General features: G+C 48.3%; 1 protein-coding gene across 1 annotated transcript; it reads right to left on the bottom strand.

The window, feature by feature from the left end:
* Positions 1–1,462: 1,462 nt before the first annotated feature.
* HSD3B2 (hydroxy-delta-5-steroid dehydrogenase, 3 beta- and steroid delta-isomerase 2) lies at positions 1,463–10,703 on the bottom strand. The gene is made up of 4 exons (XM_056848397.1): positions 10,550–10,703; positions 5,945–6,109; positions 3,190–3,509; positions 1,463–1,957 (listed from the first exon to the last, which is right to left on the bottom strand). Exons 1-4 carry the CDS (start codon positions 10,701–10,703, stop codon positions 1,463–1,465), a joined length of 1,134 nt encoding a protein of 377 aa, XP_056704375.1.
* Positions 10,704–12,855: the final 2,152 nt, after the last annotated feature.

Consider the following 12,855-nt stretch of genomic DNA (forward strand, 5'->3'; position numbering starts at 1 on the left):
ACTTAGCTAGAGGTCAGCCAAGTTCCCGTAACACTCAGAGTGGGGAATGGAAAGAATTAAAAAGTTTAGCAATGAGTGACATCAGTTATGCAATTTACCCAACCATTTTTTAAAAGTTATATCTGAGCGTATGGGATCCGCACACATACACATGGCTCCCCCTTTTCTGATGCTGGTACAAATAAGTGCTCTTGTTGTTTTCAGTTCTCGGCCAGTCATTCCTGTTCTGATTTCCCCGGGAGAGGCCGCAGATTTGAGAGGCTGTCTGAGAGCCAGCGTGGTGTAGTGGTTAAGAGCGGTGGACTCTGATCCGGAGAACCGGGTTTGATTCCCCACTCCTCCACATGAGCGGCAGACACTAACTGAGCCGGGCTAGTTTCCCCACTCCTCCACATGAAGCCTGCTGGGAGACCTTGGGCTAGTCACAGCTCTCTCAGCCCCACCTACCTCACAGGTTGTCTGTTGTGGGGAGGGGAAAGTGATTGTCAGCCGGCTTGATTCTCCCTTCAGTGGTAGAGAAAGTTGGCATATAAAAACCAACTCTTCTTCTTCAGATACGCCTGCACCCCAAATTGACTTTCCTGCAGCGTCGGAGGAAAGCGCCTCTGCTTGGGGAATGGGTGCACAGGATTTAGCCCTTTGCCTCTTTGGTTGCTGTGAGCCTTGGTATGTACAATCATGCCTTAGCCTTGCCGGGATGGGGATGATCCTTCCTAGAATTCTTGAAGAAGATTAGGGAGTGTTTGGGCAAACTTCTCCGTGATGATAAAAAGCAGATTAGTGGCATCGGACGGTATCTCGGAAGATTGCCGTTTGTCTGGGGAAACAGTTCTACGTGATGAGGCTAATAAATTAATTACTGGGAAGAACTGAAGAAGAAGAATCAAACCGGCTTACAATCATCTCTTCCCCTCCCCACAACAGACACATTGTGAGGTAGGTGGGCCTGAGAGAGTGTGACTGAGAGAGTGTGACTAGCCCAAGGTCACCCAGCTGGCTTCATGTGGAGGAGTGGGGAATCAAATCCGGTTCTCCAGATCAGAGTCCACCGCTCCAAACCACCGCTCTTAACCACTACACCATGTTGGCTGAGCCCCTATTTGACTGCCCTTGTGGATTTTGGGCAATTCAAAATGGCAGCCATAGTCAGCTCCGTTGTTTATCCCTGCTAAGAAATAAATAGTGCAAAGAACCAGTGTCTATTTTGGATTCCCCAGCAACGGGGCTTTAAACAGTAAGATGAAGTGGTGAATGAACCAAGCAAGGGTGTTTGTAAATAACTTATTAACAGAGTAGCTTACTCATCCTGTGTACAATGAAGCAATATGGGAGATTCCTTATCATTTATTCAGGTATTTCAGCACTTTGGCTTCCCGCTAAGCCTGGTCCATTCCATTCCCTCCTAACGGTTCACTGACCGGCTGGCTGTGGCTTGTTCATCCTGCTGCCCCAAAGCTCTGCTTTAGACTTCCTTGCTTTTCAGGTAGGCGATCCTCGACGGGATCACCTCGGCAATCCACCGGCCGGTGCGCTGCTTGGCTTCTTCCCAACTGTAGCGAGGCGTATAGCCGAAATCCCGCTGCGCCTTCTTGTACGAAAAGGTGAACGGGGTGTTCAGCAAAGTCAGCAGCTGGCGATTGATGACGGGGACGTACCGGACGAAAGGCCAGAGCAAGAAGCTCACGATCTCCAACAGCAGAGCGTAGCAGTAGAGCATCGTCAGGGGCATGGCCAGCTTGGGCTCCACGCCAAACCCTAACTCCTTGCCCAGCTCGTGGTTGAAGTCTGCGTAGCTTAAATGGGGAGAGTCGTCCGAGATGTAATAGAACTGTCCTCGGATCTGCCTGACCTTTGCCGGATTCCTCATGGCCTTCGCAGCTTGGATGTGAGCCCAAGCGATATTCCCCACGTAGACAGGGTTGACCAGGGCCTCCTTCCTGGAGATCCTCAAGAAGACCTTGTGGTTTGAAATGAAATGGTTTTTTTATTACGGCGTTGCCATTCTAAAAATACGTAATACTTAATAAAACTATCCACGGTTCACGTTTATACATTGATTTAAAATGCAAAATACAAATGCATCAGATTAGGTTTTACTTAGCCTCCTAAATTAAAATTAGACCTATCTATGAGGAAACCTTTGAGAGGCGAACTTTAAGTCCTATTGCGCAGAACCTAGCTGTGGCTAAGGTGTGTGTGTAAAGTGCCATCAAGTCGCAGCCGACTTATGGCGACCCCTTTTTGGGGTTTTTATGGCAAGAGACTAACAGAGGTGGTTTGCCAGTGCCTTCCTCTGCATAGCAACCCTGGACTTCCTTGGTGGTCTCCCATCCAAATACTAACCAGGGCTGACCCTGCTCAGCTTCTGAGATCTGACCAGATCAGGCTAGCCTGGGCCATCCAGGTCAGGGCGTGGCTAAGGTAACCTGTTCTTTTTCCCCCTCCAGAAGAGTCCGCAATATAACTGATTCTGAGGGCTCTCTAGGGCCCTTCAGCGAAGGGAGAATGTACTTGGTACGCGCCTCTACGTACCAGGGACATCTTAATAGCTCGTGAGCCACTGTTTCCACTTCTCCACGGACAAAGCCTGCCACTGATCGGGGTCCTTTTAAAACATCCCTCTACCGTTGCTGAGGGGAGAGCTTGGAAGCAAGTCAATGTGAAGACTCTCCTAAGACTTGGACAGTCTAACTGATACAAATAGGATGCTGGAGCCACTTGATACTTATTATTTGAAGAGATCCTATAATCCGGGCATTTTTCCCAGGTCGTCCTGTCTTTCAATGTCCCAAATTCTTTGTTTTATGAACCTTTTGGCTTGGCCGTAGGCCATTTTCTGCGCAGCCTGTGAATCGATACCCAGACTGTCCATTTTCCTATAGACCGCCTGAAGCCAGGGAGATCTAAAACTGTCCTGCAGTATCAGAGGGGTCAGACCCTGTGGATTGGTGGTCACCTTAAGCCACAAAATAAGGGAGGCCAAGTTCACTCACCATGCCCAACTCCAGCCTAATGTTAGCATTTGAGACAAATTTGGGGACTTGCAATGCTGCTCTTAAGAAGTTTGACTGCACCCGTTCTAAGGGCAAAAATTAGCGGTGGGAGGCTCCCAACCATGGCCCATATAAAAGCTGTGCCAGAGATTTTGCTCTAAATAATTCAAGAACGGTGGGGACAGAGTGACCAGACCTTGTGGTTTAAGATGCCTTCGTCGACGTGCTTCAGAAGGAAAGGACTCCCTTCTCCGAAAATATACATGGACCTCAACGCGCACGTCACAAAACTGCTGCCGTCCTTCAGGGGCAGTCCGTCCAGCTCCAGGACAGATTTCTCCGCCTCTCTCTTAGTTTCGGCGTAAGTAAATCCGGCGGTGACGTGGTAGATTGAGTATTCGTCCCCGTTGTACATGGGGTCCCCTTTGTGATTGGGACCCGTCACTTCAAGGCTACTGGTGTAGATGAAGCACTTGACGTCATGGAGGAGGCTTATTTCCAGCAGCTGTTGGGTCCCTTTCCAGAAAGGGAAAGCCAGAGGGAATGAAACAGAAGAAGAAGAAGATTGGTAGATTCGTAGCAACCAATCTACGTCTAACACTTCTGTAAGAACTAGAATGTAGACATAGGCTATTAATTGGTATTTAGCAGTACAAAATGATGATTTTAGCTAATGGTTAGATTTAAGGTAATCAACATATACCGAGGTATTAGAAAGTAGTTGAGTAATCATTATTTAAGAACATAAGAACATTTAATCATCATTCTTAAATATCACGTAAAACAATGCATTAAACTTAACCTAAACTATTTTAGGGCAATATATAGATCCAGTCTTAGATTTTAATGGGTGAGACTGAAGTTGTGGAATGAACGTATTACTTTGTCAAAGCTTGGACACAGACATGTCTGTCTTCTTTCTGTTACTGTATAAAATAAAATAAAAAATAATAATATAAAAGAAACAGAATATGTTAGTTTTTATACCCCGCTTTTCTCTACCTTTAAGGAGTCTCAGAGCAGCTTACAGTCGCCTTCCTCTCCCTGTAACAGATATCTTGTGAAGTAGGTGGGGCCGAGAGAGCTCTGAGAGAACGGTGACTAGCCCAAGGTCACCCAGCCAGCTTTGTGTGGAGGAGTGGGGAAACCAACCCGGTTCTCCAGATTAGAGTCCACTGCTCTTAGCCACTATGGCATGCTGGGTTAGGCAAAGTGGAAAACTGCCCCAGGCCTGGACAAAAGTTGTTTCGAGAAATGGCGGTTGTGGAAGAGCACTAGGGTTGCCAGTTTATTTTTGCTTTTTGGTTACACGCACCCTCCTCCAAGTTTGATCTATACAAGTCGTGGGCAGAGCCCACTGCTCTGCAAGGAAGTCAGCCTATCAATGAAATAAATAACACTGTAGAAGCCCTTCCTTCCTGGAGATCCTCGTGAGCGAAGAGTGGTAAGCTGCAGTACTGCAGTCCAAGCTCTGCTCACGACCTGAGTTCAATCCTGACGGGAGTCAATTTCAGGTAGCCGGCTCAAGGTTGACTCAGCCTTCCATCCTTCCGAGGTTGGTAAAATGAGTACCCAGCTTGCTGGGGGTAAAGGGAAGATGACTGGGGACGGCAATGGCAAACCACCCCTTAAACAGAGTTTGCCTCGTTGGGATGTGATGTCATGCCATGGGTCAGGAATGACCCGGTGCTTGCACAGGGGGCCTTTACCTTTATCTTTTTTAGAAGCCCTTCACAGATTCCTGGCTCCATTTAAGTGCACCCATCCCCATTCACATGGGAAGTCAAAAGCCTGAAATGGGAGACTCCCCCTGTTCATTCCCGTCTCATACTGATGATGGTGTGTCGATCAAGCCATAGGATTGGGCAATGATAGTGGAGTAGGGATGCCAGCTCCGGGTTGGGAAATACCTGGAGATTTTGGTGGTGGAACCTGAGGGCGGGGTTTGGAGAAGGGAGGGACTTCAATGCCATGGAGTCCAATTGCCAAAGCGGCCATTTTCTCCAGGTGAACTGATCTCTTATCGGCTGGAGACCAGTTGTATTTCCCAACCCGGAGCTGGCAACCCTACCCCTGTAGTATACCATCACCCTCTTCATTGTGCCACTCAAAGCAGTCTTGAGTATTCTGGCTGAAGAACTGCCCCCCCCCCCCCACCTCTAGGTTTGACATTTATTTATTTTCGGATTTTTATCCCGCCTTCGTCCCTGGCCACATTCCTGATCCTTCTAAGGAAAACCCCTCCAGTCTCCAAAAATATTACACAGGTCATGAGAGGGAGGACAGGAAGGGTTGGTCAGGGTTTTGCTCTTATGGCCCTTTCTTACATGCCCAGAGTAATGCCAAACGCCACTTTGGGGTCAGGAAGCAGTTTCCAATCTGGCTGGGATCCTGGAGGATTTTTTTGGCCATCTTCTGGGCATGGAGTAGGGGTCACTGGGAATGTATGTTGGGGGGGAGTTAGTTGTGAATTTCCTACATTGTGCAGGTGGTTGAACTAGATGACCCCGGCGATCCCTTCCAACTCTGTGAGGAGGAGGAGAAGGAGAAGAATTGGGTTTTATATGCTGACTTTCTCTACCACTTAAGGGAGACTCAAACCAGCTTACAATCACCTTCCCTTCCCCTCCCCGCAACAGACACCCTGTGAGGTAGGTGGGGCTGAGAAAGCTATGGCTAGCACAAGGTCACCCAGCTGGCTTCATGCGTATGAGTGGGGAAACAAATCCAGTTCACCAGATTAGCTGCCGCCGCTCATGTGGAGGAGTGGGGAATCAAACAGGGTTCTCCAGATCAGAGTCCACCACTCCAAACCAGCGCTCCTAACCACCCCGTCTAGGTGGGTCAGTTTACGCAAAAAGGCCCTCCTTAGCTTTTCGGGGGAATTAAAAACCTCTTCGCCTAAGCCCCTTGACGAGTGTCTCCAACACGCAAACACACCGCTGACTCACCTCCGACGTTGATGTCCCACAGTACCTGCTTGTCTACCAGGCCCAGGGTGTCAATGACGCAAGCGGAGTGGATGACGATTGTGATCCCTTGGACGGCTTCCCGAAGGAACGCCGCGTCCCGGATATCTCCTTTCATGATTGTCAAGAGAGTCGAACTCTTCAGATCTGGAAGGCACGGTGTCAGACAAAGCAAAAATCAGCGATTTGCCTCCGTTCGTCCGTCCCACAGCAAGCCGTGACAGCCCCCCTCTGGCTAAGAAGGGCTGGAGAGGAACCCTTCGCTCTTAAAGAGATGCTGTTGGAAGGAGCAGCCAAAATACAAAGGTGGGTTTTTCAGAACTGTAGTATTAGGGCTGCCCTGACGGGGATAGCCCAGGCTGGCCCGATCTCATCAGATCTTGAAAGCTCATCAGGGTCAGCCCTGGTTAATACTTGGACAGGAGAACACCAGGAAATCTCTATGCAGAGGAAGGCAACGGCAAACCACTTTTGAACATCTCTTATGGGGCACCGTCAATTGGCTGGGACTTGACAGCAAAAACAACAAAACAAAAATTAGGCCCAATGAAACCATAGCCCCACACAACAGGAAAGGGTTAAATGCTCTTAAACCCAAATTTTTCGGAGGCCTTAAGCATGCCTTATGCTGTGTTAACATAAGAACATAAGAAAGGCCGTGGTGGATCAGACCAAGGTCCATCCAGTCCAGCCATCTGTTCACGCAGTGGCCAACCAGGTGCCTCTAGGAAGCCCACAAAGAAGACAACTGTAGCAGCACCATCCTGCCTGTGTTAAGAATATAAGAAAGGCCCTACTGGATCAGACCAAGGTCCATCTAGTCCAGCCATCTGTTCACACAGTGGCCAACCAGGTGCCTCTAGGAAGCCCACAAACAAGATGACTGCAGCAGCAATGTCCTGCCTGTGTTCCACAGCACCTAATATAATAGGCATGCTCCTCTGAGACTGGAGAGAATAGGTATACATCATAAGAACATAAGCAAAATCCAGCTGGATCAGACCCAGGCCCATCAAGTCCAGCAGTCTATTCACACAGTGGCCAAGCAGGTGCCTCCAGGAAGCCCACAAACAAGACGACTGCAGCAGCATTATACCGCCTGTGTTCCACAGCACCTAATATATTAGGCATGCTCCTCTGATCCCGGAGAGAATAAGTATGCATCATGACTAGTATCCATTTTTACTAGTAGCCATGGATAGCCCTCTCCTCCATGCACATGTCCACTCCACTCTTAAAGCCTTCCAAATTGGCAGCCATCACCACATCCTGGGGCAGGGAGTTCCACAAGTGTGTTAGTTTTTCATAATGGATTTAGCACATCACAACTGGCTGACCTCAGTGTCAGTAGAAAACTCTTTGATTTTACAACCAGTACTGGGAGGGGACGACGACACTGATATGTTATCATCCTGTTAATTGCCAGTAACCCTGGGGCCAAGTATTTCTTCCTGGAAGAAAAACATTGCCGGCTTGGCATTCCAAAACTGTTTTGTTTGCACGGAAATATTTCATTTCGCTTAAAAAGAAAGACACCTTTGAGCTTTCTCATGCGTAGTCAAGTTCCGATCCCCTGTAAACCGTTTTGCTAATTCTGAATCCAAGAGGTCAGCTGGAAGCAGCCTTCTGCGGAAACCAGGTCGCTGCAATTGTCCCCATGACCCCTGGAGAATGGTTGAGATGGTGAAAGTTTGTTGTTTGAGTGCCAGCGGTCAGGTGAATGCAAAGCAAATCAGAGTTAGGAGCGAGTCAGTCCCACAGGGGTACATGCCCATGACTGAGAAGAGAGAGAGAGGCCATTTATTCATGGAAGGTTTTGCATTGGATTTGTCACTCTCTAGATGCACATTTTCCCCATCTGACTTCTCAAAACTCTGCATGGCGGCTTATTGTTGAGTTTTGAGAATATGGATGGGGGGAAAGTGCATCTAAAGAGTGGCAAATCCAATGCAAAACCTTCCATGAATAAATGGCCAGAGAGAGAGTGTAAAGTGCCATCAAACCCAGTACGGTTTTCAAGACGAGACGCTCAGAGGGGGTTTGCCATTGCCTGCCTCTGCGTAGAGACCCTAGCATTCCTTTGAGGTCTCCCATCCAAGTATTAACCAGGGCTGATCCTGCTTAACCTCTGGGATCTGACAAGATCAGGCTAGCCTGGGCCATCCAGGTCAAGGTGAAAAGATGTATGGAACAATGCAAAAGGATCAGCATAATCTTTGGGCTGGAATATCAGAAGCCTGTGAGATTCTGATTACCATCTAATGCAGAGGTGCCAAACATACGGCTCGCGGGCCGGATCTGGCCCCAACCGAGGCAGCCACCCCCAAATCTTGATCTGGGCTGATGAGCCCACTGCGAGCTCGTCAGCTGAGGCAGCCCCCCCCTCTCAACCTGGGCTGGCGACCTTGCTGTGGGCTCACCAACCAAGGCAGCCACCGCCCCCCCCCCCAAGTCCCAATCTGGCCTGACAAGGCCCAGCCCAATCAAGTGACATTTATGTCCTATCAGGCCCTCGTAGCAGATGAGTTTGACACCCCTGATCTAATGGATATGGCAGGAAGCAGCAGGAAAGCATTTAGGTTGGGGGAAGCAGGCAAGCGCTCTGGGGAGGGGAGAGCCTCTTCCCATGTTCCCAAATGGCAATAGATATTCAAGCCAGAGCTTGGAAGACAACATCATCGTTAGAAGAAACCCTAAGCAGTTTGCAAGACGAGATTTCCCCCCAAGATACATGCCTTCAAAAAAGGGGGGGCCTCTCACATTTATATACAAGTGGTATACAAGTCATGTCCGATAATAGTTTGTGTATGCATAACATTTTTAAGGGGGTCGTCTTGCTTCCTTGTAAATACTGTATCTGAAAACCGTCTGCCTGCTCCTGACGACTGCCTTTAAAAACTGGCTTTCGTTTGTTAACAGCTGTTTGCTGTATTTGTTTAATTTTTTTTGCTTAAATTTTCTGTCGACTGACCCTGGAATTCCAGGGCAAAAGCTCCAGAGAAGAAATATTTAGTGAATTACAGACATCTACAGTAACCATACTGAACAAGGTTAAAAGTCAAAAACATCTGGTTAGATTTTTTTTCTAGTTACAATCACAGTCCATGATTTAGTTTGTTTGTGAATAGCGTAACTATCAAACCTTGGACCTCCGTTGTTAATACAATGAATGTTTTAAGAATATTTGGCCGTTATCAGTTACTCTGCTGGATAGGCTTTAGCAATCATTGTTAACCAAAAGAGGGGAAACACTGTGAGCTTGCAAACTGGTGGAAGGCAGGTGGTTGGTTACAGAGCAAATAATGTGTCCCATGGAACACCGGCTTCCTTGCTGTGGCTTTTGGGATATTATAAATTCACCCGCTTTCCATGTAGGAGTTTAGAATTAGGGGCTGAACTTCAACATGGCTCTCCTTTGGTTTTAACTTCCTCATTAACACTGCCTGGAAGAGGCATATGTCTAGAAGTCCCTCTGCATGCAGCCATTTATTCAAGGGTCAGCTCAACTCATGTAACTGTGCCGGCCTTTAACTATGCGGTGTATGAAAAAATACTTAACAAATTCAGTGGGGTATAACGCCATAGTGCATTGAAGTCCCTCCCCTCCCCAAACCCCACCCTCCTTAGGCTACACCCCCAAAATCTCCAGGTATTTCCCAACCCCGAGTTGGCAACCCAATCCATTGGCCTAGTTCTTGTTGGGCGGGCCAGGCCTATACCGCTTCAGCCTGCAATGGAAGCTTCCATTCCTCCAGACCAAAAAAAGAAGCCTAAAACCTGCCAGTCTTCTGCATGCAGGGGAATTTTTGAAAGTGTCACGAGCCCCCACCTGCAGCCAGAAGTGGTATAGCCCAGTCACAAGTTCATCCTCTCCCATTTTCATGAGATGGGAGATGCAAGCACAGGGAGGGGCCATGGCTCAGTGGTAGGGCATCTGCTCCGCATGCAGAAGGTCCCAGGTTCAATCCCCAGCATCTCCAGCTAAAGGGACTGGGCAAGTAGGTGATGGGAAAGACCTCTCTCTGGGACCCTGGAGAGCCGCTGCCGGTCTGAGTAGACAATACTGACTTGGATGGACTGAGGGTCTGGTTCAGTAGAAGGCAGCTGGGTACCCAAGGTTGGGCGAAAAGAAAATATATAAGTCTATGTATAAATACTGAAAGTATAATTGATTAGAAGCGCTATGTGAAAGTTAAAATTATTTAAAAGCATTAAAATAACACAATGGCATATCCTGAGGTTGATATCTGTAACCACATACCAAACGCGTTTTGGCCTATGGGGCCTTCATCAGTGGTTAATTAAAACCCTTTCTTAAGCCGGCACACATTTACAGAAATACATGAATGAATACAAATACAAACAGTTCAAACCCAACCAGGCATGTGTATATGTTGTCTGAAAAGATAGAACAATAATGGGTTAGTTACCATCTATTTGAGAGCGCATTATATAAGTCTTGGAAGAGATGTTTGAAAAATGCTTACAAATTCTATTCCCAATTACTCAAACGTCTGGTATAATAGGTTCTTGTTGTAATACTGGAAAACGTAATTATACAGATTGGAATCCTCAATTCATCATTACCTCCAAAATGCTGAAGTGTCTCCGCGCTGAACGCTTTGTCCAAGGCGCGAACCTCAGCCAGTTTCTCTCCTTCCTCCAGCAACTGGCAAACAATCGTGCGGCCAAGAAACCCGCCTGCTCCCGTCACCAGACACTTCAAGCCAGCCAGGGACATGGCAGCGGGATGGTAGCTGGCAGCGCTTGGCAAAGGCGGGCCCCTCCTTTGGAGAGCGAAGGGAATGAAGCAAAGAATTATTGGAATGGCTGGGGAGAGTAGGGTTGCCAACCTCCAGGTGCTAACTGGAGATTTCCTGCTATTACAACTGATCTCCAGCCGACAGAGATCAGTTCCCCTGGAGAAAAGGGCTGCTTTGGCAATTGGACTCTGTGACGTTGAAGTCCCTCCCCTCCCCAAACCCCGCCCTCTCCAGGCTCCACCCCCTCAAATCTCCAGGTGTTTCCCAACCCAGAGCAGAAACTCTACCTCCAGGTGGTGATTGGAGATTTCCTGGGATTACAACTAATCTACAGCAGATAGAGATCACCTGGAGAAAATGGGCACTTTGGCCATTGGACTCTATGTCATTTAAGTCCCTCCCCAAACCCCGCCTTCCTCAGGCTCTGCCCCAAAAACCTTCTGCCAGTGGCGAAGAGGGACCTGGCAACCCTAGGGGGAGACTCAGGTACAGCTGTTGGCCCCCATAGAGAGTCTCAGTATTCACTGCTGCCAGGGCTGCTTCAAGGACTTTTGGAGCTCCAATGCGTAGGGTTGCCAACCTCCAGGTGCAGCCTGCAGGTCTCCTAGAATTACAACTGATGTCGAAACAACAGAGAGCTGTTTCCCCTGGAGAAAACAGCTGCTTTGGAGGGTGGACTCTAGCCTCAAACTAGGGTTGCCAACCTCCAGGTGGTGGCTGGAGATCTCCTGCTATTGCAACTGATCTCCAGGCGACAGAGATCAGTTCCCCTGGAGAAGAGGGCTGCTTTGGAGGGTGTGACATTATATTCGGCTGAGGCCTCTCCCCTCCCCGGTCACCACCCCCAAATCTCCACACATTTCAACCCAGAGTTAGCAACCGTGGTTCCCCACCGCCAGGGACGAGAATTAAATTCCAGAATAAGCAAAGAATAAAAGCCCCATCGATCAATGCTTACAGTGGATTTGCTGAGAAGCAAATGAAGATTCAACTGTGCGTTCTTCTGCTTCTGGCCTTGGCCAAAATTCCTCCTGCTGAGAAGGCGTCTCTTGGTATTTATCTCTCTCTCCTTCTTCTCTCTTGAATGACAGAAACCAATAGGGGAGAAGTCCCACCCCAGATCAGCAATTCCTCCTGGTCTGGCCTCCCCCCTTCCTCCCCCCCCCCTTTGGAGAACATCCTTGAAATGTTAATTCATGGAAGCCACTGTCAAACTTATCTTTTCTTATCTGTTTTTGAAAGGGAAACAAAAACACACAGCCTGCCCATCATTTGTTCCTTTTGGAGGTTAAAGCTGCAGGAACTTTACTCTCAAGGAGCTATGTGCCATTTATGCATGGGAGGTTTTGCCTTGGATTTGCCGCTCTCTGGATGCACATTTTCCCCATCCGACTCCCCAAACTCAACAATAAGCCCCCAAGCAGAGTTCTGAGAATTTGGATGGGGATAAATGTGCATCTAGAGAGCGGCAAATCCAAGGCAAAACCTTCCGTGCAAAAATGGCAGTACAGAGTTGGCATTCCAAACATGCTGCTGTTCCATTTTCTCCCAATCTGGCCCACTTAGTCTATGTGACCCAGACTTGGGGTGGGGAAGAGAAGTAAGTTGACAGGTAGGATAGCCAACCTCCAGGTGCAGCCTGGAATTCTCCAAGAATTACAACTGACCACCTGACTGCAGAGATCAGTTCTCTAAAGGAAACATCTGCTTTGGAGGGCAGACTCTATGGAATACCATAAGAGTCTAGTAGGGTTGCCAGGCCTGAGGAGGGTGGGGTTTGGGAGGAGAGGGACTTCAATGCCATAGAGTCCAATTGCCAAAGTGGCCATTTTCTCCAGGGGAGCTGATCAGCTGGAGATCAGTTGTAATAGCAGGAGATCTCCAGCTAGTACCTGGAGGTTGGCAACCCTAGAGTCTAGGAGAAGCACAAGTCCTAGAGTGACATCCAGTGGCCACTGAGCTACCTCCCAAGTTCCACCCTGGAGCTCCCTTGGAGAAAATGGCTGCTTGGGAGGGTGGACTGTAGGTAGGGTTGCCAACCTCCAGGTGGTAAATAAGAAACAACAGAATGGCCAAACAACAAATGATATGCAAGGGTGAGTGTTGTTATAAGTATATCAAAAGAGGGCA

Source organism: Euleptes europaea, chromosome 4, assembly GCF_029931775.1.
Source record: "Euleptes europaea isolate rEulEur1 chromosome 4, rEulEur1.hap1, whole genome shotgun sequence".
Lineage (NCBI taxonomy): Eukaryota > Metazoa > Chordata > Lepidosauria > Squamata > Sphaerodactylidae > Euleptes > Euleptes europaea.

Bases quoted from the DNA above. Each gene is read 5' to 3' on its own strand.
- HSD3B2 (XM_056848397.1), bottom strand. From the start codon at position 10,703: ATGTCCCTGGCTGGCTTGAAGTGTCTGGTGACGGGAGCAGGCGGGTTT. The intron at 3,510-5,944 runs GTGAGTCAGCGG...CTTTCTGGAAAG, and splicing joins GTGGGACATCAACGTCGGAG to GGACCCAACAGCTGCTGGAA. The intron at 1,958-3,189 runs GTCTGGTCACTC...TCAAACCACAAG, and splicing joins AAGGCATCTTAAACCACAAG to GTCTTCTTGAGGATCTCCAG.